The 23,883-nt window shown below is 38.6% G+C and overlaps 1 protein-coding gene across 1 annotated transcript in view; it reads left to right on the top strand.

Moving 5' to 3' along the window:
• Positions 1–23,883, top strand: part of FSIP1 (fibrous sheath interacting protein 1) — a gene marked incomplete at both ends in the record, with an annotated part of 198,872 nt that overhangs the window by 70,164 nt on the left and 104,825 nt on the right. Inside the window, one exon of the mRNA XM_082648669.1 lies at positions 1,886–2,026. Coding sequence (XP_082504795.1) covers positions 1,886–2,026 — 141 coding nt within the window. The remainder of the gene's footprint in view (positions 1–1,885; positions 2,027–23,883) is intronic.

The following is a 23,883-nucleotide window of genomic DNA, read 5'->3' as shown; positions in this document are numbered from 1 at the left end:
CGTCTTTGTGCTGAGCTCAAAAAGAGTAGGAGTCTCTATGAGGAGTTGGAAGGAGGAGGCATAGAGGGTGGAGAACTAGCAGTGGTGAATATTGCCGAAGCTTTGGGTCAGAGACCTAGGTAATGGGAGATGAGCCTGAAGGGCTGGGAAGGGGTGAGAACTTAAATTCCAACATATGAACTTTAAGTTGATAGTTGTCAAATTTTCGAGCAGTTGTGCTTCAGGTGGTCAGTCCTCACTCCTTACCTATTGAGTCAGAGTCTCCAGGGTGGAGGCTGGGCCTTTGAATATTTTCACAGACTCTGTATGTGAGACTGAAGCCCACTGGAGTTTGAAAACTACTAGTTGAAGTGAAGAAGCAGTGAGAAAGAGAGAAGGGCCTTGATTAAAGATGTATTAAAAGTGAAACGGTGCCTATTCTTGATCAATTCTATGTAAGGAATGAGAATGTGGGAGGATTCTGCTTAAGCAACTTTAAAAATGTCATTTATACCAGTTACCTCATAGCAACAGAGTAGGAAATCTGTGGAGGAAATGTAGGAAGTTTAGTTATAGTTAGAGGGCCAGCTTACTGTCAAGAAATACCCATTTAAATCACCTAGAAACAATACTAACTTTGGGAGGATATGGTTCTGTCAATTCAAATATTGCTGATAATAATGAGATGCTTTCCTTATATAGTGCTTATTCTTTTCCAAGGACATATTCAGCTCATTTTTTTAAAATTAAGTAATTAATTTGGCTGCATTGGGTCTCCATTGCTGCACGCAGGCTTTCTCTAGTTCCAGCGAATGGGGGCTACTCTTCGTTGTGGTGCGCGGGCTTCTCATTGCGGTGGCTTCTCTTGTTGTGAAGCATGAGCTCTAGGCGTGCGGACTTCAGTAGTTGTGGCACGTGGGCTCAGTAGTTGCGGCTTGCAGGCTCTAGAGCGCAGGCTCAGTAGTTGTGGCACGCGGGCTTAGTTGCTCCACGGCATGTGGGACCTTCCAGGACCAGGGCTCGAACCTGTGTCCCCTGCATTGGCAGGCGGATTCTCAACCACTGCGCCACCAGGGAAGTCCCTCATATTTGTTAGGTACTAAGATTTGCTGCAGGGCTTCCCTGGTGGCGCAGTGGTTGAGAGTCCGCCTGCCGATGCAGGGGACAGGGGTTCGTGCCCTGGTCTGGGAAGATCTCACATGCCGCGGAGCGGCTGGGCGCATGAGCCATGGCCGCTGAGCCTGTGCGTCCGGAGCCTGTGCTCCGCAACGAGAGAGGCCACAACAGTGAGAGACCTGTGTACCGCAAAAAAAGAAAAAAAAAAAAAAAGATTTGCTGCATGCCTGCGATGTACTGTGATGACTTTTGGGCTAGATATTATTATTATCATTTTGCTGATGAAACTGAAGTTCAGAGAGGTTCATTGATTCCCCTAAGGCCATCTCAGTCAGGAACCAGGTAGAGACAGGGTTCAAAACTCCTGACTTTACCAAGCTCAGTTCTCTTTTCACTGTTACATAGCTGCCTCTCATAACATAGATGGGCATGTTTTTATTTTATTTTATTTTATTTATGTATGATGAACTTGAAGTCCAGAAAAACTGATTTGCCCAAGATTCCAAGCTGATAAGTACAGAGCAGGGATCAGAGCCGAGGTCCCTGCTTCCCAGCCGCTGCTCTTTTCACTCTAACTTCCTGCTTTCCAGGTGATTGAGTTTATTTCCTTAGTTGTTTAGTATAGTTGGACCTTTTCTCCCTCAAGTAGGAAGAGTTTAGTGAATTATAAATATTGAAGGGAAGAAATATTGTTTGAGAAGCAAAGCCAGCATTCAGGGCTCAGTTGCTCTGGAACAATGTGTGATGGTATAGTTTTAGCCTGTGCATGAAATTTTTTTTTTTTATTTAGGAGCCTGACCTTAATGGTGATGATAGAAATACAGAAATAACTCCAGGAGAAAAGGTACTTCAGAATACCAAAGAGCAACGGGATCAGCAGAATCGGTTGAGAGAGATAGATGAAAAGCTAAGAAAGATGAAGGAAAATGTGGTAAATCTTTTTTTAATTTAAAGTAACCAGTGATTGTGTTAAAAATGTTCCAATTTTCTTTGACTGATTTATGACTGTTTTTATGTGTTGCATCAGGCAAGAAAGCTAACGTGGGTATTTGCCAGTAAGGATTTGAATAAAGGCTAAAAGTAGAACTCTTAGAACTTAAAGTAGTATTATAATTAATTTATATGACATAATAAACCTGTGAAAGGTGATCTGAAGTCAGAATAATCATCCATATGCCTAATATTCTGTGTCTGAAAGATATATGTTCTTTGTTTGTGTGGAGAAATTTGGTAGTTATTCTCTATAAAATCATCTTTATATGTTGGTCTTAAAGCTTAAATACTCCCATTTTTGGTTCATAATTCATAATATATTATTACTCAATATTAATACATTCTAAATCCATCTTGAGCCTATTTCATGTTTTAATTGCTTGCCATTTAAAGACGTATTATTGTTGATGAGAGAAAACTCTCAAATCAACTAAATTGTGAGCTGGTTGATATTCTGAACCTATTAGAAATGCTCTATAATATTATGATTTTCCAGCTACCCAGAGAATGTTTCTAAATTTTGGCTACATATTTAATTTTGGTGTTTACCTAAAATTAAACATGATGAGGCTGACCTTGTGATTCTACCTACATCCTCTCTCCTTGGGCTGGTCTTGTCATAATCGCAGTCCCTACTTTCTGTCTCCTACTAAATCCTGTTCTCTTGCGTGATCTTCAGGCCTCGTGACGTTTTAACCAGTACTTCTGATTTGTGGGCATATCTTAAAACTGTTCCTTATGACTCTTTGAAAATCTTTTCTTTCTTGTCCCTACTTGTATCACCCTTCTCTCAGCATTGTCACCTCCTGTCCAGCTGCTTATAACCTGGTCACTCTCTTCTCTCATTATTGCGTTTTGTATGCTGCCCCATGAGAGTTAGCATCAGGTAAGTACTTTTGATTAAATTCTGGTCTCCTCAGAGCTTTCTACGAGTGCCCATCATTCCTGACTGAGGTTCTTCACCCCTCATGGTCACGTCCAGCCGAATTTCTCTTCCCACTTGCCAGCCATGGACAACAGCACTGACTCGGGCCTAAAGGGTATCTAGATCTACCTAATGAGAGTCAGGCAACAGATCTATAGGGAATAAATGCATTGTGCTTCTCTTTATCATTCATTTTTGCTTACTTTTCATGGGAAATTTGATGGAATTATATTTCAGAGAGACCTCTATTCTTATTTTCTCAGCGTTTTTTTTTTTTTTTCTCCTTGAGTGTGATGATATGGGGAAGAAGTAGGAATGGTTAGGAAGTGCATAGGGGTTCTTTGCCCTTGGCCAGTAGTTGTGGGGTGGTTGGTGAGGCATTGAAAACTTGATGTGGTAAATACAATGTTTCTGGTTTGACTGGTTTTGAAAACTGTTGGCACTTTTCATCCCAGCCCTACCAATCCCAGGTAGGCAAAGCCGGTCATTCTCCATAATTCACTTCTCCTCATTTCTGGTCATTTGTCCTATGCCTTGGACATGTATCCATTCTTTTCTACCATGTCTCTATAAATTATTTAATTCTTGACTCGAAAGCTGGGTCCTTTAGAAAATCTTACATTTTATTCCAGTGTCATATGATGGTTGGCTAGACTTAAAGAGATATGATAAATATCAAGAGTTGGTTGTTGTCTAAGTGGAAAAGAATAATATAAATACAGAAGAGCAAAAAAAAAAAAAAAGTAGAGAACAATTATTATGTATCTACTATGTGCCAGGCACTGTTGCAAATAGTTTACGATTTATTGACTTACCTGATTTTTACAACCACTCTGTGAGGTAGACACTACTATCCTCATTTTATGGATGAGGAGGTGGAGACACAGAGAGGCTGAGTAACTTCCTCAGGGTTGTACAGCTAGTGAGAGGAAGAGATAGGGGTTAAATGATTCGCTTTTAACAGCCATGCTATACTGCCTTTCTGGTACTTACTGGCTTTTCTTTTCTGATTAATATTGTCTTTTCGTTAAAGTGTGGTAAATTTGTTATAACCAGTAATATTCATTGGAAAGTGTTTGGAATCCCTTGTATAAATGATAATTCCACATTTTTGTGTGTCAGCACTTTCAGAACCTGGTATCTGGTAGATACAGGCCCATGAGTAATGATCTGTATTGTCTTTATGTTTTAATTGCTTATTGTTTCATAATGGCCTATGGAATAGACTGTGTACTGTGTGTGTACTTTTGAGGGACGATCCTGTGTCTGCTTCAAACTCTGTAAAGCCCTTTGTACCTCATAGAATTCTAGGTACTTTGTGGATGGGAAAACTGGAGACCCCAGTCTTTGTTTCAATGATGTCAGTAGCCTGCTCTGTTACCTTGAATAAGTCACTCAGTCTCTTAGACACTTAGTTTTATAACTTTGAAATCAAGGGAGTGAGACTAGATGACCTCTGTCCTTTTGCTTGTGATTCTTGGCGTACTTATTTTTGGTGAGAGATGGTGTTACTTATAGTATCTAAGGCTCAGTTTGTGTGCTTCCTAAATATTTAGTATTAATTGGTTTAAATCTTCTGTTGAAAATTACTTTTGGAAATTTAGTAACACTTTTCAGGAGAATATGACATTGTCTTTTATATATATAGAAAAGTTAACCTGTTGCCTACAGACCAAAGACTATGTTTTCTGAATGATATAGCTTCTAGAAATGGCTAATTTTGTCTTCTTCTCCCTATTGCAATGGAGCATTGTTTCCAGATCAATGATTTGGGTGAAAGAAGTAATCTGTGGCCATTGAATTGGTGATTAAAGATCAAATCTAAATACAACTACTCTTAGGGATAGAAGGAGGAAAGAGTGAGCTAAGGGGCAATGCAGGAGCCCTGTGGGGTGCTCCTGGAGCCACCTGGATCCCAGGATTGATTTGTGAGTAAAGGCTGGAAAAGTGACTTAATCCTATGTTTCCAATGGTAGCCTGAGGCTGTGGATGCACATTTGCATTGGTCAAGATTGGTGGAAGAAGTGGGATTTGATTTAATCTGGAGGTGGTGGTGGTATTGGTGTCAGTGGATCTTGCTTTCAGGAGCTAGGGGAAGTAGGCACACTGAAATGCGGGTGAGGCTCAAAATATACTATGAAATTCAGTGGGCATGCCAGGGGCCTGAGCACCAGCTGCATAAGTAGAGGCAGAATGAGTAATGGCTACTAGAAGCAGCATATGTGAAACAAATCTTTTGGATTCACTCAGAATGAGTCAGAACTATAATGTAGCTGATGTGCTACACATGAAGGAAGAGGTGAGCAAAGCTGATCGTACTTGGATAGTAGAGGGACAAGGATAAAGAAGGTATGAAAACCAGCTCATGTGAAGGGTTGTTGAGGAGGCTGAGTGTGTTTATTCAGCCTGGTGAAGAAAGGACATGCACGTGTGTATGTGTGAGAGTGTGTGTGTAAGAGTGTGTGTGTGTGTGTGTGTGTGTGTGTGTGTGTGTGTTGTGGGGAAGGAGGGGATGGATGGTTTGGTAGAAAAATCACTCATGAAAACTTCCCGAAGAGATCTGAAGGACTAACATTTGAAGTATTATTTTTATTCTTTATAGTATAGGGAAAAAAGCATGGTGATTGGGAAGCCACAAAGCAACAGATTTCTGCTAAATACTAAGGAAGAAAGTTAGAATGATCTCAGTGGGAGTGATCTTTCAGGGGTAAGGATTTCAAATTAGGCTGGAGTGACACTTGCTAGGTAGCTGTAGGGAGGGTTTTAAGTATTAGGTCCCATTCCTGGGCACATGTCTGGAAAAGATGAAAACTCTAATTTGAAAAGATACACGCACCCCAATGTTCATAGTGCACTATTTACAATAGCCAAGACATGGAAGCAGCTTAAATGTCCATCAACAGATGAATAGGTAAAGAAGATGCAGTACATATATACAATGGAATATTATTCAGCTGTGAAAAAGAATGAAATAATGCCATTTGGAGCAGTATGGATGGACCTAGAGATTATCATCCTAAATAAGTATTAGTCAGAAGTAATATTAGTTAATATTAATTTGTAATATTAGTAATTAAGAAGTAGTTTGAAGTAAGTCAGACAGAGAAAGACAAATATCATATGATATTACTTACATGTGGAATCTAAAAAATGATATGAAGGAACTTATTTACAAAACAGAACTAGCCTCACAGACAGAGAAAACAAACTATGGGGAAAGGGAGGGGGGAGGGAGGTATAAATTAGGAAGTTTGGGATTAACGTATACACACTACTATATATAAAATAGATAAACAAGGACCTACTATATAGCGCAGGGAACTATATTCAGTATCTTGTAATAAGCTATAATGGAAAAGAATATGAAAAAGAATATATATATATATATATATGAATCATTTTGTTGTACACCTGAAACTAACACAACATTGTAAATCAGCTATACTCCAATAATAAAAAAAAAGTGGCTGGATGGTAGGTCAGTTTCTCCAGCACAAGTAGGCAGCTTGTGTATGGTGAGCATGTGAAGGTGCTGTGCTTTGAGCTGTTTTTCACATGTTGGGGGAGGATTTGTGCTGAGCCGTTCACCTCTCACCTAGTTGGTTCCCATGGGGTTAGGAGTATTGGCTTTGACCATGATCTGTCAGGCTAACTACTTGTGTGGAGATAATTTGAGATAATAGAATTAGGAGAAAATGGAAGTAGCCATATTCATAGAGTTGGCAACAAACCCCACAAATACCCTCTCCATCGTTTGCCATACAGTACCCTCTGGTATCTCTAATCCCATCTAGCTCTGAGAGTCACTTTCCCTTGTTTTGGTGCTCTGTAGGCTTCTCTGCCCACTCAGTCTTCTAACCCCACTCTGCTTTTTATTACCTCCCTGGGTTATAGTTCCGTTATGTAAGCTTCTATACGTGGGACATAGTGGTTAAGAGCCAAACTGCTTGGGTTTGAATCTCAACTCTGTACTTACTCTCTGTGTGACCTTGGGCAGGTCTCCTGACCTCTCTGTGCTTCAGTTCCTAGATCTGAAAAATGGGGAGAGTTGTAATTAATACCTACCTCACAGGCTGATATGAAGATTAAATTAGTTAACATACATAAAGTGTTTTGAACAGGGTCTGACACATTTTAAGTGCTATGTAAATTGCACTTAAATTGTTATTGTTGTTATTAACATTATTAATATGGCATTTACATAAGCTTGTTTCTATGATAAGGAAAGGGAAGGGTATAGTATAGAGGATGAAATTGAAGACAGAGGGATAAGCCTTGGAGAAGAATCAAGATGCCCTTTTCCTGACTCAGGATGAAAGAAAGGAAGGATGGCCTAGAAGGGCAGGTTCAGAGATGAAGAGAAGGTGAGAGAGGTCATGCCTGAATGTTCTCTATTTACTCTGTAAATTAGAGGTCAAGCCATATGATCAGAATGAGAGGTAGAGTGGGGATAGGGCCTTGAAGCAGGGTAGGAAAGGACGGGAATAGACCTTGTGAGGGTGAGAAAGAAACCGTGGTAAACAATGAAGACTGCCCAGCTGAGGCTGGAAACCCCTGCTATAAAATGGTGCCAGCCAGTAAGACTTGGAGTCTTCTCTGACGGCCCTCAGCAGTCCACCAAAAATGGAGAAAATGGGTTGTGAGTTGAGGCAGGGATGAGAAGAGGTTGGGTGATTGCAGTGGAAGATCAAAGAGGCAAGGGAATTGGTGGTACGTATGAGGCCATAACTAAAATTAAAAAAAGAACAAATGTGATATGTATACCCCAGATAGCAGCTGGGACCCCTTTGCCCTTCTTTGACCTGGTTTCATAACATATATACCATAATAGAATCCCATACTGCCATCAAAAGAATGAGGTAGATCTGTGTAACTTGGAAAGATGTCTGTGATATCATATTAAGGAAAAAGTGCCTTTTGCATAAGACAATGATCAGTATTATACCATTTTTATAAACAAAAAAAGTCATAGAAAATTCCTGTACCAAGGATAAAAATATGTACCAAATGCTTAAGAGTGCTTACTTTTAGTGGGGATAGGATGGATGGGGAGGTGAAAAAGAAAATTCACTTTTTATAACATACTCTATTTAAAGGGAAAAGTGTGTTGGGATTATGGGTGATATTTATATTATTTCTCATACTTTTCTTTATCTTCTTACTTTCAGTAATCTACATGTATTGCATTTGTAAACAGAATTAATGTTTAAAAATATGAAATGCATTGATGCATACAAAAGATTGCTACTTATTGTCTCTCAATAAGTGGTGTTTATGCATTTAGAAAAATAGAGTGGGTCACAAGGAATAATGTTCAGCTTCACCAGACCAGTGATTAAAATTCATATTCAAGCAACGTTTAGGCACTCTGTACATTTACCAGACCAGCAAAAACAATGATAAATGTGATATAATTATATGCTAGGAGGAGAGGTGTGGACAGTGATATGTGAACATTACTGGTAGCTCTTTAAATTGGTTATCTTTCCCTCTGGGAAGCAACGGGTCAATGTTATAGCAACAGCCCTTACGCTTTTTATATTTTTGACCTGCTTAATTCCAAAGAATATTTTAGGAATATTTCCAAAGAAATAACACCCAAGCAAAACCAAACCAAACCAAGCAAGAAACAACTTAAATGCTCTCAAATAGAATGTCAAAGCATTTATAGCGTCTTAACCCATTTAATACTATGATGGGATAATAAAAGTGACAAGTATATGAATTTTGTCAAGAAAGGACTTTTAATTGGGAATGAGTGATACAAAACATAAAAATAAAAATTCTAGACAGATTCTAAGTATCGACTATAACTATGTAATGTATTTATGTATATATACTGACAACAACCTGAAGGGAAGTAGAATATGTATTAATAGCTTAGCTTTATTTTTCTACTTTTTATTAAAATTCCATTATTCCTAAAGAAAGGGGAGTCATAATTGAGGCAATTCTATTATTTCCTTGTTTTATTTATACACATTTTAATCCTTTAGTGTAATGGAACTTTTTGGGTAATGTAAAGAAATAATAATTCACGTTTGGTCTAATTTTTCTGAGGTATTGAGTATTCCATTGCGATAATAAAACTAAGGGGATTTTTAAAAAAACAAATAACATCTTTAACTTCTAGGATTACGTAAAAATGCCATTAATGAAGTTGCATAATAATTCTAGCTTTCACAAATCAAAAGAATTCAATTTTAGTTTTTGCATTTTCCAAGAAAGAATCGTCAATATGATCTATCTCATTGACTCCTTTAATGATAAAATATTCTCAAAGATGTTTTGTTAGTATTGGTGGGAAAAGCTTTCCACGGTTCCATTCATTCTAAATGCACTGACCGTACTTTTTAGGTCTTTATTGATTCTCTTCTCTCTTTTTGATTCTCTGTTTGAACTTAATTCATTTTTTTCATCATTTGAAGTCTCTACTATTTCTTTCTACATTCTTTCCCTTTTCGGTTTCCTGGAAACCACTGAGCTTGGCCTTGTTTGGTGAACTGCATTGTCATGATTGCATCAAAATGTTTAGCACTCGAAGCCTGTTGCTGAGCATTGTGGATAAGAATGTGGTTCACAAAGGATGATAAATCCTTGTGTTCTGATTCTTATTTTGACATGCTCTTGCCATTTAACCTAGTATAAGAATACATGGACCCCAATCAGAAGACTGGAGGGTTTCTTCTGCTCAGTGAATGGATGGAGGGTCTACCTTCAATTGCTAAACATGCCAGAATTGGAATTGGAATTATAGAATGTGAGAGCTGAAGGGGCCTTAGAGGTCACGTGAGCCAGTTCCATGGATCAGAAACCAAAGTCTTGGACAGTTAAATGATTTTTCAGGGACTCACAATTAGTTATTGATAGACTTGGGCCAATCCCCAATTCTTTTGACACTTCAACCTGTGGACGTTTCATTAAATCCAACCTCTCTAGGTCACACCTGTATAGTTCAGCCCATTTTCAGCTAAGATTTGGGGCTACTCACAAATGTCGGCTTTATTCTAAAACTGTTAAGCTGTTACTAACTGTTATACATCTTTTACAAATTCAACAGAACTCCAAACAAACCTGACATGTTTGTGGTTAAACTGGAAGACTAACTAGTATCCTTTAGTTTTCATACATTAACTAAGGCCTGAGTTGGAAAAGTAATTGTACTCTTTCTTTGGTGCCATTGTTCAGAACTGTAGGAGTTATTTAATCTTATTTTTTCATTTGTAACAGCTCTTAGGAAGCTGGATAAAATAACATTGACACCTAAAACTGGTATTTTTTTATAGAGTATACAAAGACCTCTTTTTTTTTCTTCTGTAGGTGATGGCAGGTGTATGCAATAATGATGAAAAATATTTGGTTGTGAAATTTTGAAAGTGAGATTTACACGTTGGTAGGTAAACAGACCTTACAAAATTTGTTCTCTTAGTCATAGGCAAAGAAACACATTTTGAAACAAGTAAGTAGAACATTAAAATTTCACATGTATGTATATATATGTATAATTTGATGCAGAAGTTTGACAAAACTTCTTGCAACTGAATAGTATCATTTACTGGTTGAGAAACAGCATGTAGCAGTTACGGGTACGTGGCTAGTGTTCAGGAGTTATTGTGGAATGAATAAATGAGCCAGTAACCTTTTAAAAGTTATTGGTTACATGTGACATTTGAATATAGTGTAGGATAAATTGAAAACACAGCTAGCTATAGTGCTTTGGAAATGAGATATTAAGGATAATTAGATGTTTTTTCATTGACTTATTTTGTTTCCACTATCATTTTTAATCCATTTATAAAATATGTTAGTAGATTTCAGTTTTAAATCCAATTTGGAACAAAAGGAGATATAAATATACCTTGTATTCTGCTTACACAATAAAAATGTTTTTATGAGTATTAAGGATATTGTCTTCTGGACTATGATTCTTCACATGTATTATGGTAATGCGGACCTGATATTGTTGTTGGGTGTAGTATTGGGCTATTTCTGAATGATAATGTGCCATATCTTGAAAGTCATCTTCAGAATGAGGATTTTGATGGCAATTTTGTTTCATAATACTACTTGTTTTTCCTTAAAGCTTTATTGCTGAGCAGAGGCTCTAGAAATATATAATAAAGCTAGTTAGATTTTAGCATAACTCAAATTTTGCTCTTTGAATTGATTTTCAGAGTTCATTGGTTGAGGCCATGTGCCATGGATGTGATTACCTGGAACAAGTGCATGGACATGCTTCAAGAAATAAGCAAATAATAGCACATTGAAGAATATAATTAATATAATTATATAAAGTGAAAGAAGTATTATAAAAAATTATAATGCATATACATAAAACACATTTAACCATTATAGCATTTATCAACATAAAATTAGAATGCATAGATAAAAATGATGACAATTTTAGAGGTTGAAATTAAGCCTATTATTTGGATGTTAACATGGGGTAGGAATACTGTTTAATTTCTTTTTCAACACCTGAGGTCATTGTTAGCATCATTATTTTAGTATATTAAATTTTTTTTTTTTTTTTTTTTGCGGTACGCAGGCCTCTCACTGCTGTGGCCTCTCCCATTGCGGGGCACAGGCTCCGGACGCGCAGGCTCAGCGGCCATGGCTCACGGGCCTAGCCGCTCCGCGGCATGTGGGATCTTCCCGGACCGGGGCACGAACCCGTGTCCCTTGCATCGGCAGGCAGACTCTCAACCACTGCGCCACCAGGGAAGGCCCTGTATATTAAATTCTTGAATGATTCTTTCCCAATGGAAATGTTAGTTATTAATATTCCTATGTAGTCTTTAATCCTTTTATTACCTCTTCAACCAGCTACAGCCAGTTTTTTTTAACTAGACCTTCAGACCCTAGATCTACTTCTGGTTACCATCTCAGGCTCCCTCTGGCCAAAGCAGGGATTATCTAAAGCAGTGATATCAGCATAGATGGTCAGAGAACTGTGTGTTACCTGTGGCGTAAGGAAATGTGACCAAAACGTAAATCCATACACTCTTTACTTCATCAAGAAAAGCTTGCTTAATGATGTGGCTGATTTAAATGCTGGCGTGGCTCTTTATCTCATAGCAGACCAGTAACAATCAGGTTGAGGCCTGGCATTGCCATCAGGCAACTCTTGGAGGAGCACTGAGTGCGGGTCCATTCCTCACCTCTGCTGGCGAGGCCAGAGTGACTCATGTCAGGTTGGGGACCAGACCACACTCATTGTGTGGAACTGGGGCCAGAGTGGGACCAGTTGGGCCATGTGGAACATGGCCATGGAAGGAAGTTGAAAAAGCTGAAACAAAATGAAAAATACTACCTGGAATTATGAATCATATAAAGTTTCATACTTAGAAATAAGAGAAAACAGTGGCCTTTCAGCCAGCCCTTGTGCCAGGTCTGTAAGTAGGTGGGTTCTACTTCTAGCTCTAGGGGCAACTAGAGTTTAGAGAAACTTCCCTTAGTAAGGAAAACCTAAATATGCTGGATAAAATGTGTTTTTTGAAAAGTAATTTTTAAAGCATGGCTGAGCTGGCAGAAACATAAGGGAATCTCTTGGAGGACAGAGATGAAAAGGCAGTATGAAGCAGGAGGGGTAAGTAGCCACTGGAGCCAGCTTTTGTCCCTGAGGTATCTAATGATCTCCAATGGCCCCAAGCCTGGGTTTTAACAGGCTGTGTGTAGGGGGCTCAGGCGATAGAGCCTGAGGCTGAGGAGTTGGCAACCATATGATTAAAACCTCAGTGGATGAGGAAAAACCTGCTCTGGAGAGGGAGTGGTAGAAACCTTGTGCTCTCATGTATGTATGTATGTATATATGTATGTATGTATATGTGTGTATGTATGTTCCTATGTATGCATTTATGTAAGTATGTGTATGTCTATCTATCTATGTATCTATCTCTGCTTTGGTTGTGGGTGAAATGGGAAAAAAAGTCTCCCATGAGAATTTCTAACTACAAGTCTGCGTGAAGGTAGGTTTTGGGTTTGAATTCACACTCCTTGCAGAGCCTGAGAAACCCCAGGTTGAATGTTTAGTTGAATGTGGTCTTAGAGAACTTAGAGTACTCCTGACTCCTGATAGAAAGGGAAATCTATTCTAGAAAAAGACAATTTAAATCCTTATAGAATTCCCACAAATAAAGTTTAAGGACCATGAATTCACAGTAAAGATCCCCTTTCCCCCTCAAAACAACCGTAAGAAAATAAGCCACCATAAGCAAGAGTTAATAGAAAAAACACACTGCAGAATCAGTTCCACATAGACTGCAGTTTGGAACAGTATATTTCAGAGTGTAAAATAAGTCTGCCTAATATATTTAAAGAAATCAAAGGGGCTTTTGAGATTTGAAATGGAACCAATTAGAACTCATAGAAATGAAAATATGAAGTGGAAATTCTTGGAATTAGACCTTCCTTGATCTCTGCACAGGATCCTGGAACTTACACTTATTTTCCCCACATCTTTCTGTAACTTTTCTAAATCTTTGCATCATCCCTCTAGTGAGAACACCAGTATTTTCAAATCAGCCAGAGAAAAGTTATGTAGCTTTTCTAGAATAGCACATCAGTCTCTGAACTCCAGGGCAGAAGAAAGAAAAAGGTATATTATAATCACACACAACCTACATTTGTAAGAATACACCACTGTTATTATTTTTCCCCAGTAAAATGGATTTTTTCCAATTGCTTATCTGCCTTTCTTACTGCCTCTCTTAGCTTTAGCTTTTACAGTGTTAGGTCTTTATACTCGAACTTTTTACATTGAACAGTTTTAATTGGGACACACACCAGATTTAATAAAGAAATGAACTCCCTGATTCATTAAAACATTTAAAATTGACTTTATTTTTCAGGACAGTTTTAGGTTTACAGAAAAAAAGTGAGCAAAAAGCACAGAGTTCCCATGTATCTTTTCACCACTATTGGGGCCCTAAAATTTCCCCTATTATTAATGTCTTGCATTAGTGTGGTGTGTTTCTTACAATTGATAAGACAATATTGATACATTATTATTTTTTAATAGATTAATTTTATTTATTTATTTTTGGCTGTGTTGGGTCTTTGTTGCTGTGTGCGGGCTTTCTCTAGTTGTGGCGAGCGGGGGCTACTCTTCGTTGCAGGGTGCAGACTTCTCATTTCGGTGGCTTCTCTTGTTGTGGTGCAGGGGCTCTAGGTGCGTGGGCTTCAGTAGTTGTGGCACGTGGGCTCAGTAGTTGTGGTTTGTGGGCTCTAGAACGCAGGCTCAGTAGTTGTGGCACATGGATTTAGTTGCTCCATGGCATGTGGGATCCTCCCGGACCAGGGCTCGAACCCGTGTCCCCTGCATTGGCAGGCGGATTCTCAACCACTGCGCCACGAGGGACGCCCCCTGATACATTATGATTAACTAAAGTCCATAATTGTGTAGTACAGTCTGCGGGTTTTAACAAGTGTGTTACATGTACCCATCATTACAATATCATACAGAATAATAGCTTCATTGCCCTAAAAATCCCATGTGTACCACCTATTCATCCCTCCCTCTCCCCCCATGAATCCCTGGCCACCACTGATCTTTTTACTGCCTTCATAATTTTCCAAAATGTCGTATATTTACTGTCATGTAGTTTTCAGAATGTCATATAGTTGGAATAATACAGTGTATAGAATTTTCAGATTGATCTCTTTCACTTAGCAATATGTATTTAAAATTTATTCATGTCTTTTTTGTGGATGAACCTAGAGACTGTTATACAGAGTGAAGTAAGTCAGCAAGAGAAAAACAAATATTATATATTAACGCATATATGTGGAATCTGGAAAAATGGTATAGATGAACCGGTTTGCAAGGCAGAAATAGAGGCACAGATGTAGAGAACAAACATATGGACACCAGGGGGGGAAAGCGGGGGTGGGGGGTGGTGTGATGAATTGGGAGGTTGGGATTGACATGTATACACGGATGTGTATAAAATAGGTAACTAATAAGAACCTGCTGTATAAAAAAAATAAAATTCAAAAAAAAAAGAAAAAAATAAAATTTATTCATGTGTTTTTGTGGCTTAATAGCTCATTTCTTTTTATCGATGAAAAATATTCCATTCTGTGGATCTACCACATTCGTCTACCAAAGCACATTTTGGTTGCTTCCAAGTTTTGGCAATTATGAATAAAGCTACTACAAACATTTGGATGCAGGTTTTTGTGTGGCCATAAAATTTCAGCTTATTTAGGTAAATACCAGGAGAGCGATTGTTGAATCTTATGGCAACCTATGTTTAACTTTGTAAGAAATTGTCAAACTGTCTTCCAAAGTGGCTATACCATTGCATTTCTACCACCGAGGAATGAGAGTTCTTATTGGTCCACATCCTTGTCAGCATTTGGTGGAGTATAGATTCAAGCTTCGATCTAGTGGGAGAGGATAGGTAACAAATATGATAATATAAAGCAGAAAAAACAAGGGACATGAGAGAAGTGCAAAGAAAGTGCTATAATTTGTTCAAAATAGAGCAGGATTATAGCGGAGGGATCTGGGAAGGCTATGTGGAAAATGTGAAATCTGAGTTGAATCTTGGGAAATGTGTAGGGCTTTCCTTTGTGTAGATGGGAGTGGGTATTATAGAAAGAAGATACTTTGTAGAAAAGGGCTAGATACGGGAAAGCTTGGGCCATTTTAGGGAATAGTAGGCAAGATCAGTGGCTTTTATGGATTAATATGAAGGTTTGACTTCATGCTAATGACACAGAGATACATGACGTTTTGGAAACTTGAACTTTTCTGAAGCAAGAATGTGAACCAGGCTTTCTGCAGTGCTCTTGTTTGGGAGAGGGTCACTTAGTGAGTGTGCACCCCAGCTGCCAGCCCAGCATCTACCGCCAACAGCTCTCCTAGTCTCAACTTGGCATCACATGGACCTTAACACTTGTGGGTATTAAAAGCTATGTTTCTATGGTTTTTTTTTTAATTATTATTAAAAAAGCTCTTCTAGTGGTGGTGATTGAGATTTGCAAAGAGGGCAAAGACATTGGTTCTTAGTAACAATGACAGTTGCTTCAGATAAATGTAGAAGTGGAATGCTGAATTTGTTATTCGATCAGATTGGTGACAGGAGTTTGGAATTTTGCAAATGACGTGCGACAAAGCCTTTCTATGATCAAGGGTCTGCTTGTATCCAGTTTGACTGGAAGGGAACAGAGGAAAATAAAATTGTAAAAGTAGACTAAGGCCATATTTAATGCAGGATATGGCAGGCTGATAAAGTTGTATGAGCAGTTTTTACTGAACTTAGAGAAACGTTTTTATTGGTGTGTTAATTAAACTTATCCTATCAACAAAGGCGATGCTGAAGGTTACTATAAGGACTGTTCAAACAAGTAGAAGTTCAGTAAAATGAAATGATTCACATAATAGATGTTTTATTCTCAAGGCTTCTGTTCTCCCAATTTTGTACCCTGCATGAAGATTGTAGGTTGTGTTGGATTTTTCTGTAATCTCCATCTCTCTAGGTAGTTTTTCTATCTCTCTAGAAGAACTGCAATCATATTTGTAATAAAATGATTATAACATGTCTTTGGTAGACATTACCAATTGCCTACCCCATTTATAACTTCTTCCTTACTGATAAAACTCTGGGACAGCCATATGCCTAGTTTACAATACTCACAGTCTCAGATTCCCTTATATCTAGGGGTGGCCCTGTGCACCAGTTCTGGCCAATGGGGTAGAAGCAGGCATGTTCTGATAAAAAGAGAAAGACTCAGCTGACATATGCCCTTTGCCCTTCATCCTTTCTCTTCTTGGTTGGAGCATAGAAATATTTCTTGAACCTCAGGAGGCATCTTGAGAACACGAGGGCAGAGCAGAAAGATAAAGGAGGATGGGGCAGTGATGCCACCATGAAGCCACTGCATCACCCCTTATCTGCTGACCTCTGACCGATCTCTCTCTTTTTAAAAATTAATTAATTTATTTTTGGCTGCGTTTTGTCTTCGTTGCTGCACTCGGGCTTTCTCTAGTTAAGGCGAGTGGGGGCTACTCTTTGTTGCGGTGCGCGGGCTTCTCATTGCAGTGGCTTCTCTTGTTACGGAGTATGGGCTGTAGGAGCGCGGGCTTCAGTAGTCGTGACTCACGGGCTCTAGAGCACAGGCTCAGTAGTTGTGGTGCACAGGCTTAGTTGCTCCACGGCACATGGGATCTTCCCGGACCAGGGCTCGATCCTGTGTTCCCTGCACTGGCAGGCGGATTCTTAACCACTATGCCACCAGGGAAGCCCTGACCTATCTCTTAAGTTAGAAAAACCAACCTTGGCTATGTCAGGCAGGTCTTGTGGGTTTTTTGTTTTTTTTTTTAATGAAAGTAATACTCATTGATACGGTAGCCTACTTCCAGTCAGATATAAAATGTTTAACATTTCATGCTAGTGCATCAGTGGGGTTAAGGGAATCAATGAGTCTTGCAGGGGAATTTCTGTGGCACTTCAGTGTGTCTTCCTTGTGGGATGTGAGTTTCAACCCCAAACTGAAAGTTACACCTTCCCCCCGTGGAAGCAGGTTATAACCTCTCCCTGTTGCTAAAGTGAATACAGATGGCACAGAGGGCAAACATCAAGGGGAAGAACTCTGATCACGAGGAGCACAGAGTGCTCAAAGTAGTGCAGGAACTTGCAGTAGAGACAGGAGTCACTTTGCGGGTAAGCGAGTGATTAGCGACAGGCATTTCGCAGGCTGTAATGGAGGGAGCAAAATGCCTGCAAAATGCCACTGGTGATGGCCCAGAGAGTATTTGCAGAGTAAATAGAAATGGTAATAAGAATCCTGGCACGATGGACTAACATTCTAGATCAGCACCATCCAAAGAAATACAGTACAACCATCATATATATCAATAACTTCAAGTCTTGTAATAGTCACTTTAAAAAGATAAAAACAAACAGGTGAAGTTTTATTTAACCCAACACACTGCCTATTATTGTTTTAATGTATAATCAATATAAAATTATTAATGAACTAATATATATATGTATCACATCTTGGTCTGGACTAGTCACATTTTAGGTGCTCAGTATCCACATGTGGCTAGTGACTACTGTATTGGACAGGGCAGTTTTAGAGAAGAACAAAGTGATTTATATGCTATACAGATACATTGGTTTATTCTAAAAAAAGAAAAAAGTAAAAATTTTCACCACAATTCTAATTGTCTAGAGTTGTAGAAGAAATATGCATAAGTTAACTTCTAGGAGAATCTAACAATGATGAGGAAAAAGTCCTATGGAAAATGTCCAGCCATCTTTTTTTTTTTTTTTTTTTTGCGGTACTCGGGCCTCTCACCGTTGGGGCCCCTCCCATTGGGGAGCACAGGCTCCGGACGCGCAGGCTCAGTGGCCATGGCTCACGGGCCCAGCCGCTCCGCGGCATGTGGGATCTTCCTGGACCCGGGCACGAACCCGTATCCCCTACATCGGCAGGTGGACTCTCAACCACTGCGCTACCAGGGTAGCCCCAGCCATCTTTTTAAAGAGTCACTTTTTAAAGTGAGCCTGACCTGGGTTGTTAGATATGATCTAAAAAAAAAAAAAAAAGATGGCCAAGAAGTGAAAATTAAAAGATTTATTGAAACCATATGTCTAATCTTGGAAACACCTCTTGAGTATATTAAGAAGTAAGAAACTATTTGTGTCTTTGGGAGATTATTCACAATGTCTAGCTAAAATGTTGGGAATTTAACTTGTTATAACCATTCTGCTGTTACAGCCTTTTCCTTCCTTAAATTGGGAGGGATGAGAGAAGACAAATTTCAGGAACACAGAAAAGGCTTTGTTACTTCATTGTTATAGTCATTGAGATTCACGTCAACTCAGTTTGTATTTGATTCTTGAAGTTAGAATATCTCAACCATTTTTATTTGGGCATAATATTTGCTAATGTAATTGTTATTTATCTCAGTTCATTTAATGAACCAAATATTCCGAAGGGTATTTAACTCTTTACTTTCTTTTTGGCCAACCAGCATCAGATACTCTGTTTACCAGTAGCAAAGAGTCTGATGTCTCAGCAGGTCCCATCTCCACCAAAGTGCCTCCTGCTGATAGTACTAGAGAACATTTAAAAAGGTTTCTGCAGACATGCACGAAGATTTTTAGTTTGTTTTGTTTTGGTATGACTAGAAATACACTTTGTGAAGACAAAGGATTCTCTGGTGCCCAACTAGAAATAATAGATGACTGCTTCTATTTTATTCTTATTTTGTTAATTGATGTATAGTTGATTTACCATGTTGTGTTCGTTTCTGCTGTACAGCAGAGTGATTCAGTTATATACATATATATATTCTTTTTTAATATTCTTTTCCATTATGGTTTATCACAAGATATTGAATATAGTTCCTTGTGCTATACAGTAGGACCTTGTTGTTTATCCATTCTATATATAACAGTTTACATCTGCTAATCCCAAACTCCCAATCTACCCCTCCCCCAGCCCCTTCCTCCCTTGGCAACCATAAGGCTGTTCTCTATGTCTGTGAGAGTTGACTGCTTCTAAAGATAAAGAAGGAGACTTCGTTGGAAGATTTTTTATTATAAAGTAATTATGTAAACCTGGTTAGCAAAAATGACTTTTTAGAGAATTCAGGCAACCCAGAAGAATATAAAGAAGAAAGGAAAAATCACCCATAATGTCACTTCTTGGAAAGGTGGCCTATAATACAGCCATAGTTAACCTGTGGCCATTATCCTTCTGGACATTTTTCCTGTTCACATGCTCCTCTCTACCACCACACACATCCCCTCCCCTCTTGTCTCCTTTCTTTCCTTCTGGTTTTCTTTGTCTTTTTACAAAACTGAGACCATATTCTACAGATATTTCATAGTCTGCTCTTTCCTTTAACATTCATTGTGGGCACATTCCTATGTTAATAAAGTATATACCCACCTCATCATTTTAAATAGTATGCTACTATGATGAGTATATGAGTGTGTCTATTGAGCCAGTCCTGTAATTGTTCATGTCTAGTTATGGTCAGTATTTTTTTTTTTTTTTTGCGGTACGCGGGCCTCTCACTATTGTGGCCTCTCCCGTTGCGTAGCACAGGCTCCGGATGTGCAGGCTCAGCGGCCATGGCTCACGGGCCCAGCCACTCCATGGCATGTGGGATCTTCCCGGACTGGGGCATGAACCCGTGTCCTTGTCTATGCATTTGTTGAATTATTTTCTTAGGATAAAGTCCTAAGTGGAATTGCTGAGTCAGAGTATATGTAGAAAGAGTTTGGCTCTCTGTTGCCAAGTTACCCTCCAAAGATGATGTTTAATTTATACATGCACTAACAGTGTTCTGGAGTGCTAGATCTATGCCTATAGTGTTATCATTAAAAAAATTTGTTGCCAATCTGTTAGTTTAAAATGGTGTCATTGCTTTAGTTTGCATTTTTTGGTTACTAGTGAATTTGGACATGTTTTCAAATGTTTATTGGCAGTTTGTATTTCTTCTTTGGTGAATTTTCTATTTATATATTTGTTCATTTTTAAGAATTAAGGTGTTTTTCTTTTCTTTTTACTATGTAGCTATCTTTATATATTTAGAACACATACTCTTTGTTACATGTTATAGACCTATTTCCAAAATGTTAAATTATACTTGCTGTTTTCCAGTTTTTAAAACAGTTTGCAAGGTGCTGTTTTTCTAGCTTATTATCATGTGGAGTCATTTGTGAGAAGTATATGTGGGTTGTTGCAACTTGCTTTGTGTTTCTTGAAATGATACATCAAAAGTATTTATATCCTTTCATGTTGAAGCCCTGCATCCTTTCTAGAGTATGTTTTGAATACGTTGTGTCAAGGAAATCACCACCTAATTATGTTCCTGCTAAAGTGTCTGTTATTGACTTTGAAGTTTGCTGCTAATCTCTTTTTAGCTACATTTCTTTGGATCTAAGTTTTAGATAAGCAGTGGCAAGCGAAGACATAGAAGAATGTAATTTATTTTCTTAAGTGTACTTTTAATATTTTAATTTAATGTTAAAAACGGAATTAGCCAACACCATTTTTATTTTTATTTATTCTATCTCTGCATTATATGAAAACACACATAATCAACATCAATGGTCTGAGATTATCCTTCAGAATATTTTCTGAGCTGGTTATTCAAGCAACGTACAGCAGTTAGTAAAGTCTTTAACAACGTATTAAGATTTGACAGACCTGTTAACCGATACTGTATCACGTACTTGAATGTTGAATGGTCTCATGCAAAAAAGAAATGTTAACTAGGTGATGGGATGGAGGTGGTAGCTAATGCTATGGTTGGAACCATTTTGCAACATATATCAGTCAACACATTTGTGTACCTTAAACATATACAATGTTATATGTCAATTATATCTCAGTAAAGCTGGGGAACCAAAAACTTTTGAAATACTTAGTAAAAAATAGGGCTTTTCATAGTTTGGAAAGTCTACCCCCTAATTGCTGTTTTTAGCTACTGTTACACTTTTGGGTATGAAAGTAACATGGTAATATTAAATTTGACTATGAAAGCTACTAATATATTAATATATTAAATTCATGTCTCTAAGAATTTTTTTTTTTTTTTTTTGCGGTACACGGCCTCTCACTGTTGTGGCCTCTCCCGTTGTGGAGCACAGGCTCCGGTCGTGCAGGCTTAGTGGCCATGGCTCACTCACAGGGCCCAGCCACTCTGTGGCATGTGGGATCTTCCCAGACCGGGGCACGAACCCGTGTCCCCTGCATCGGCAGGCAGACTCTCAACCACTGCGCCACCAGGGAAGCCTCTCTAAGAATTTTTAATAGGGGACACAAGGCAAATAAATACATAAATAGTGGGAGAATATAAACAATAATTTCAAGATTTTGAAGGATACAGTATAGAAGGACTTTGGTTTGATACCTTGGCAAATAGGAAAGAAAACTTTATAGGTAGGGCTTGAGTTACTCAGAGAGAAGGAGGGGAATGGGACAAGTGGTGGAGGAACAATTGGATGCCACAAGGATACAAATGAGGATTGGCAGCCATGGAGGGCAGGCTCCAGGAATGGATCCTGATGTAGGGGTCAAGGACTAACCCTAGGTAGTCAGCTAGAACCTTATCAAAGTAGTGGCTTGCATGACAAGATTGCAAGCAATCTTTTTTCTTAGATTTCTTAATATGTGAAAGCAAGACAGAGAGCTCTAAAACCCTATGGTTCTATGAGTCTATATGCTGGGAAAATGTAACCCTCACTGACAGTGAATCTCTACTACAAATTTAAGGGAGAAGAATTGGGCTAAGAAAGAGAGGTTGTGTAACTCATTATGATTTTTCTATGGTACCTAACTCACATTACGTATATTTTAAATTATTTGATTAGCTGACTAAAAATACCTTTGAAAACTGGGTCATAGTGTAATTCAAATTTTGTACATAATGTATTAAGACATAAACTTATGTAGTTTTTGAGAATGTTGTGTATATAATTTGGATCTTTTAAAAGTTTGGCTTTGTTTTATAGTGCTTGCTGGGGTTTAACCATCCATTTTTAACCATATAGTCCATTTAGACAAATTTCATAATTCTTAAAACTTTGATATTCTGACTTCTATATTCTTGACACTGGGTTAGGGAAGTCATGATGATAACTCAGAGTAAATAGGGTGAGATCACAAGGCCTAGTGGTCAAGATGGCTACATATTAAAATCTTTGAATCAGAGTGAAAAACAAAAAGACCACTCAGTGTCACTTGCAGAGCATCATTATTCCCCTTGTTTTTGTAGTGCTTTGTAGTTTGGAAAGTATTACTTTCCAAGGGACAAATAGTGCTTGTCCCTGCTGTTTGACTTGATCTTCATGACAGCCTTGGAGGTAGTTACAGTCATCACTACCTCTACTGTTACAGATGAGGACACCAAGACATGGGGCTTAGGTGACTTGCTTGTAACCCGTATCTCCTGAGTTCCGGGAAAGTTCTTTAAACATGTATAGGCTCTATCATTATTATTTGATCATAGCTCCCTAATCGGGTGGTATAGGAAGGCAGTACTTTTGATTTTCTTCTTTGTATGTGCCATACTATTTCAGGCTTAGTGGAGTAGGCATTCAACTATTTGAATGAATTCTTTTTCCCAAGGAAGGTAATAATACAGCCCTACCTTAAATAGATTGTTAAAATCTGCCTTACTCTGGCAGATGTTTTGAAAAAAATTAGATATAGGGGTAGATCAACAGCCACACACACAGCTTGATTCCTTCGGAGAGATTTATTGCAGCGGTTAAGCGTGCAGAATCAAGTGGGCAGACAAATCTTTTAATTAGCCCTTGATCATGGAGCTTACCTCATTCATTTCCTAGATCTGCAAGGGCACAAAGAGAGGTTGTTTCAAATAATTTTCATACTGTTTTTGTGGCTCATATACTTGACTGTTCAGGAGCTACTAGACCATAAAATCCAGCCAGTGAGAGCATTGGAAGTCCCAGAGCTCAAAGGTTTATTAAGTGGTGTGAAGCTCTATTGTTTTGTGCATGTGTTAAATAATTGCTGTCAGTTCAAGACTGTTAAAAATTCCCAGCTAGTAATAACACGAATAGTACTTTATGGCTTCAAAAGGAGATAAAAGAAATTTCTTATTCAGCATTTTGGCGGCATCACAGCAGATGTCAGTTTTGTTATTGTGAGGACTTTACTTTTGGCAGATGCTCTCCCTTCTGGCAGCAGAGCTCTAATTACCATATAAATTAAGCTGGGAAATGAGCGGAGGGCACAAAGCCCGGCCCGTTCTGCTTATACCCACTTTGCAAGGGCTGCAGTGCCAAGCAGGCAGAATGGGGGCCCATGCGATGGAGAGGGCTCCACCTCCCCTTTCTTTCCACTCAGACTGATTAGAGGAACATTAAGCTGCT

This window comes from Grampus griseus (genome assembly GCF_964374135.1).
Source record: "Grampus griseus genome assembly, chromosome: 2".
In the NCBI taxonomy this organism is placed as follows: domain Eukaryota; kingdom Metazoa; phylum Chordata; class Mammalia; order Artiodactyla; family Delphinidae; genus Grampus; species Grampus griseus.
This window is presented reverse-complemented; position numbering and strand designations above follow the sequence as displayed.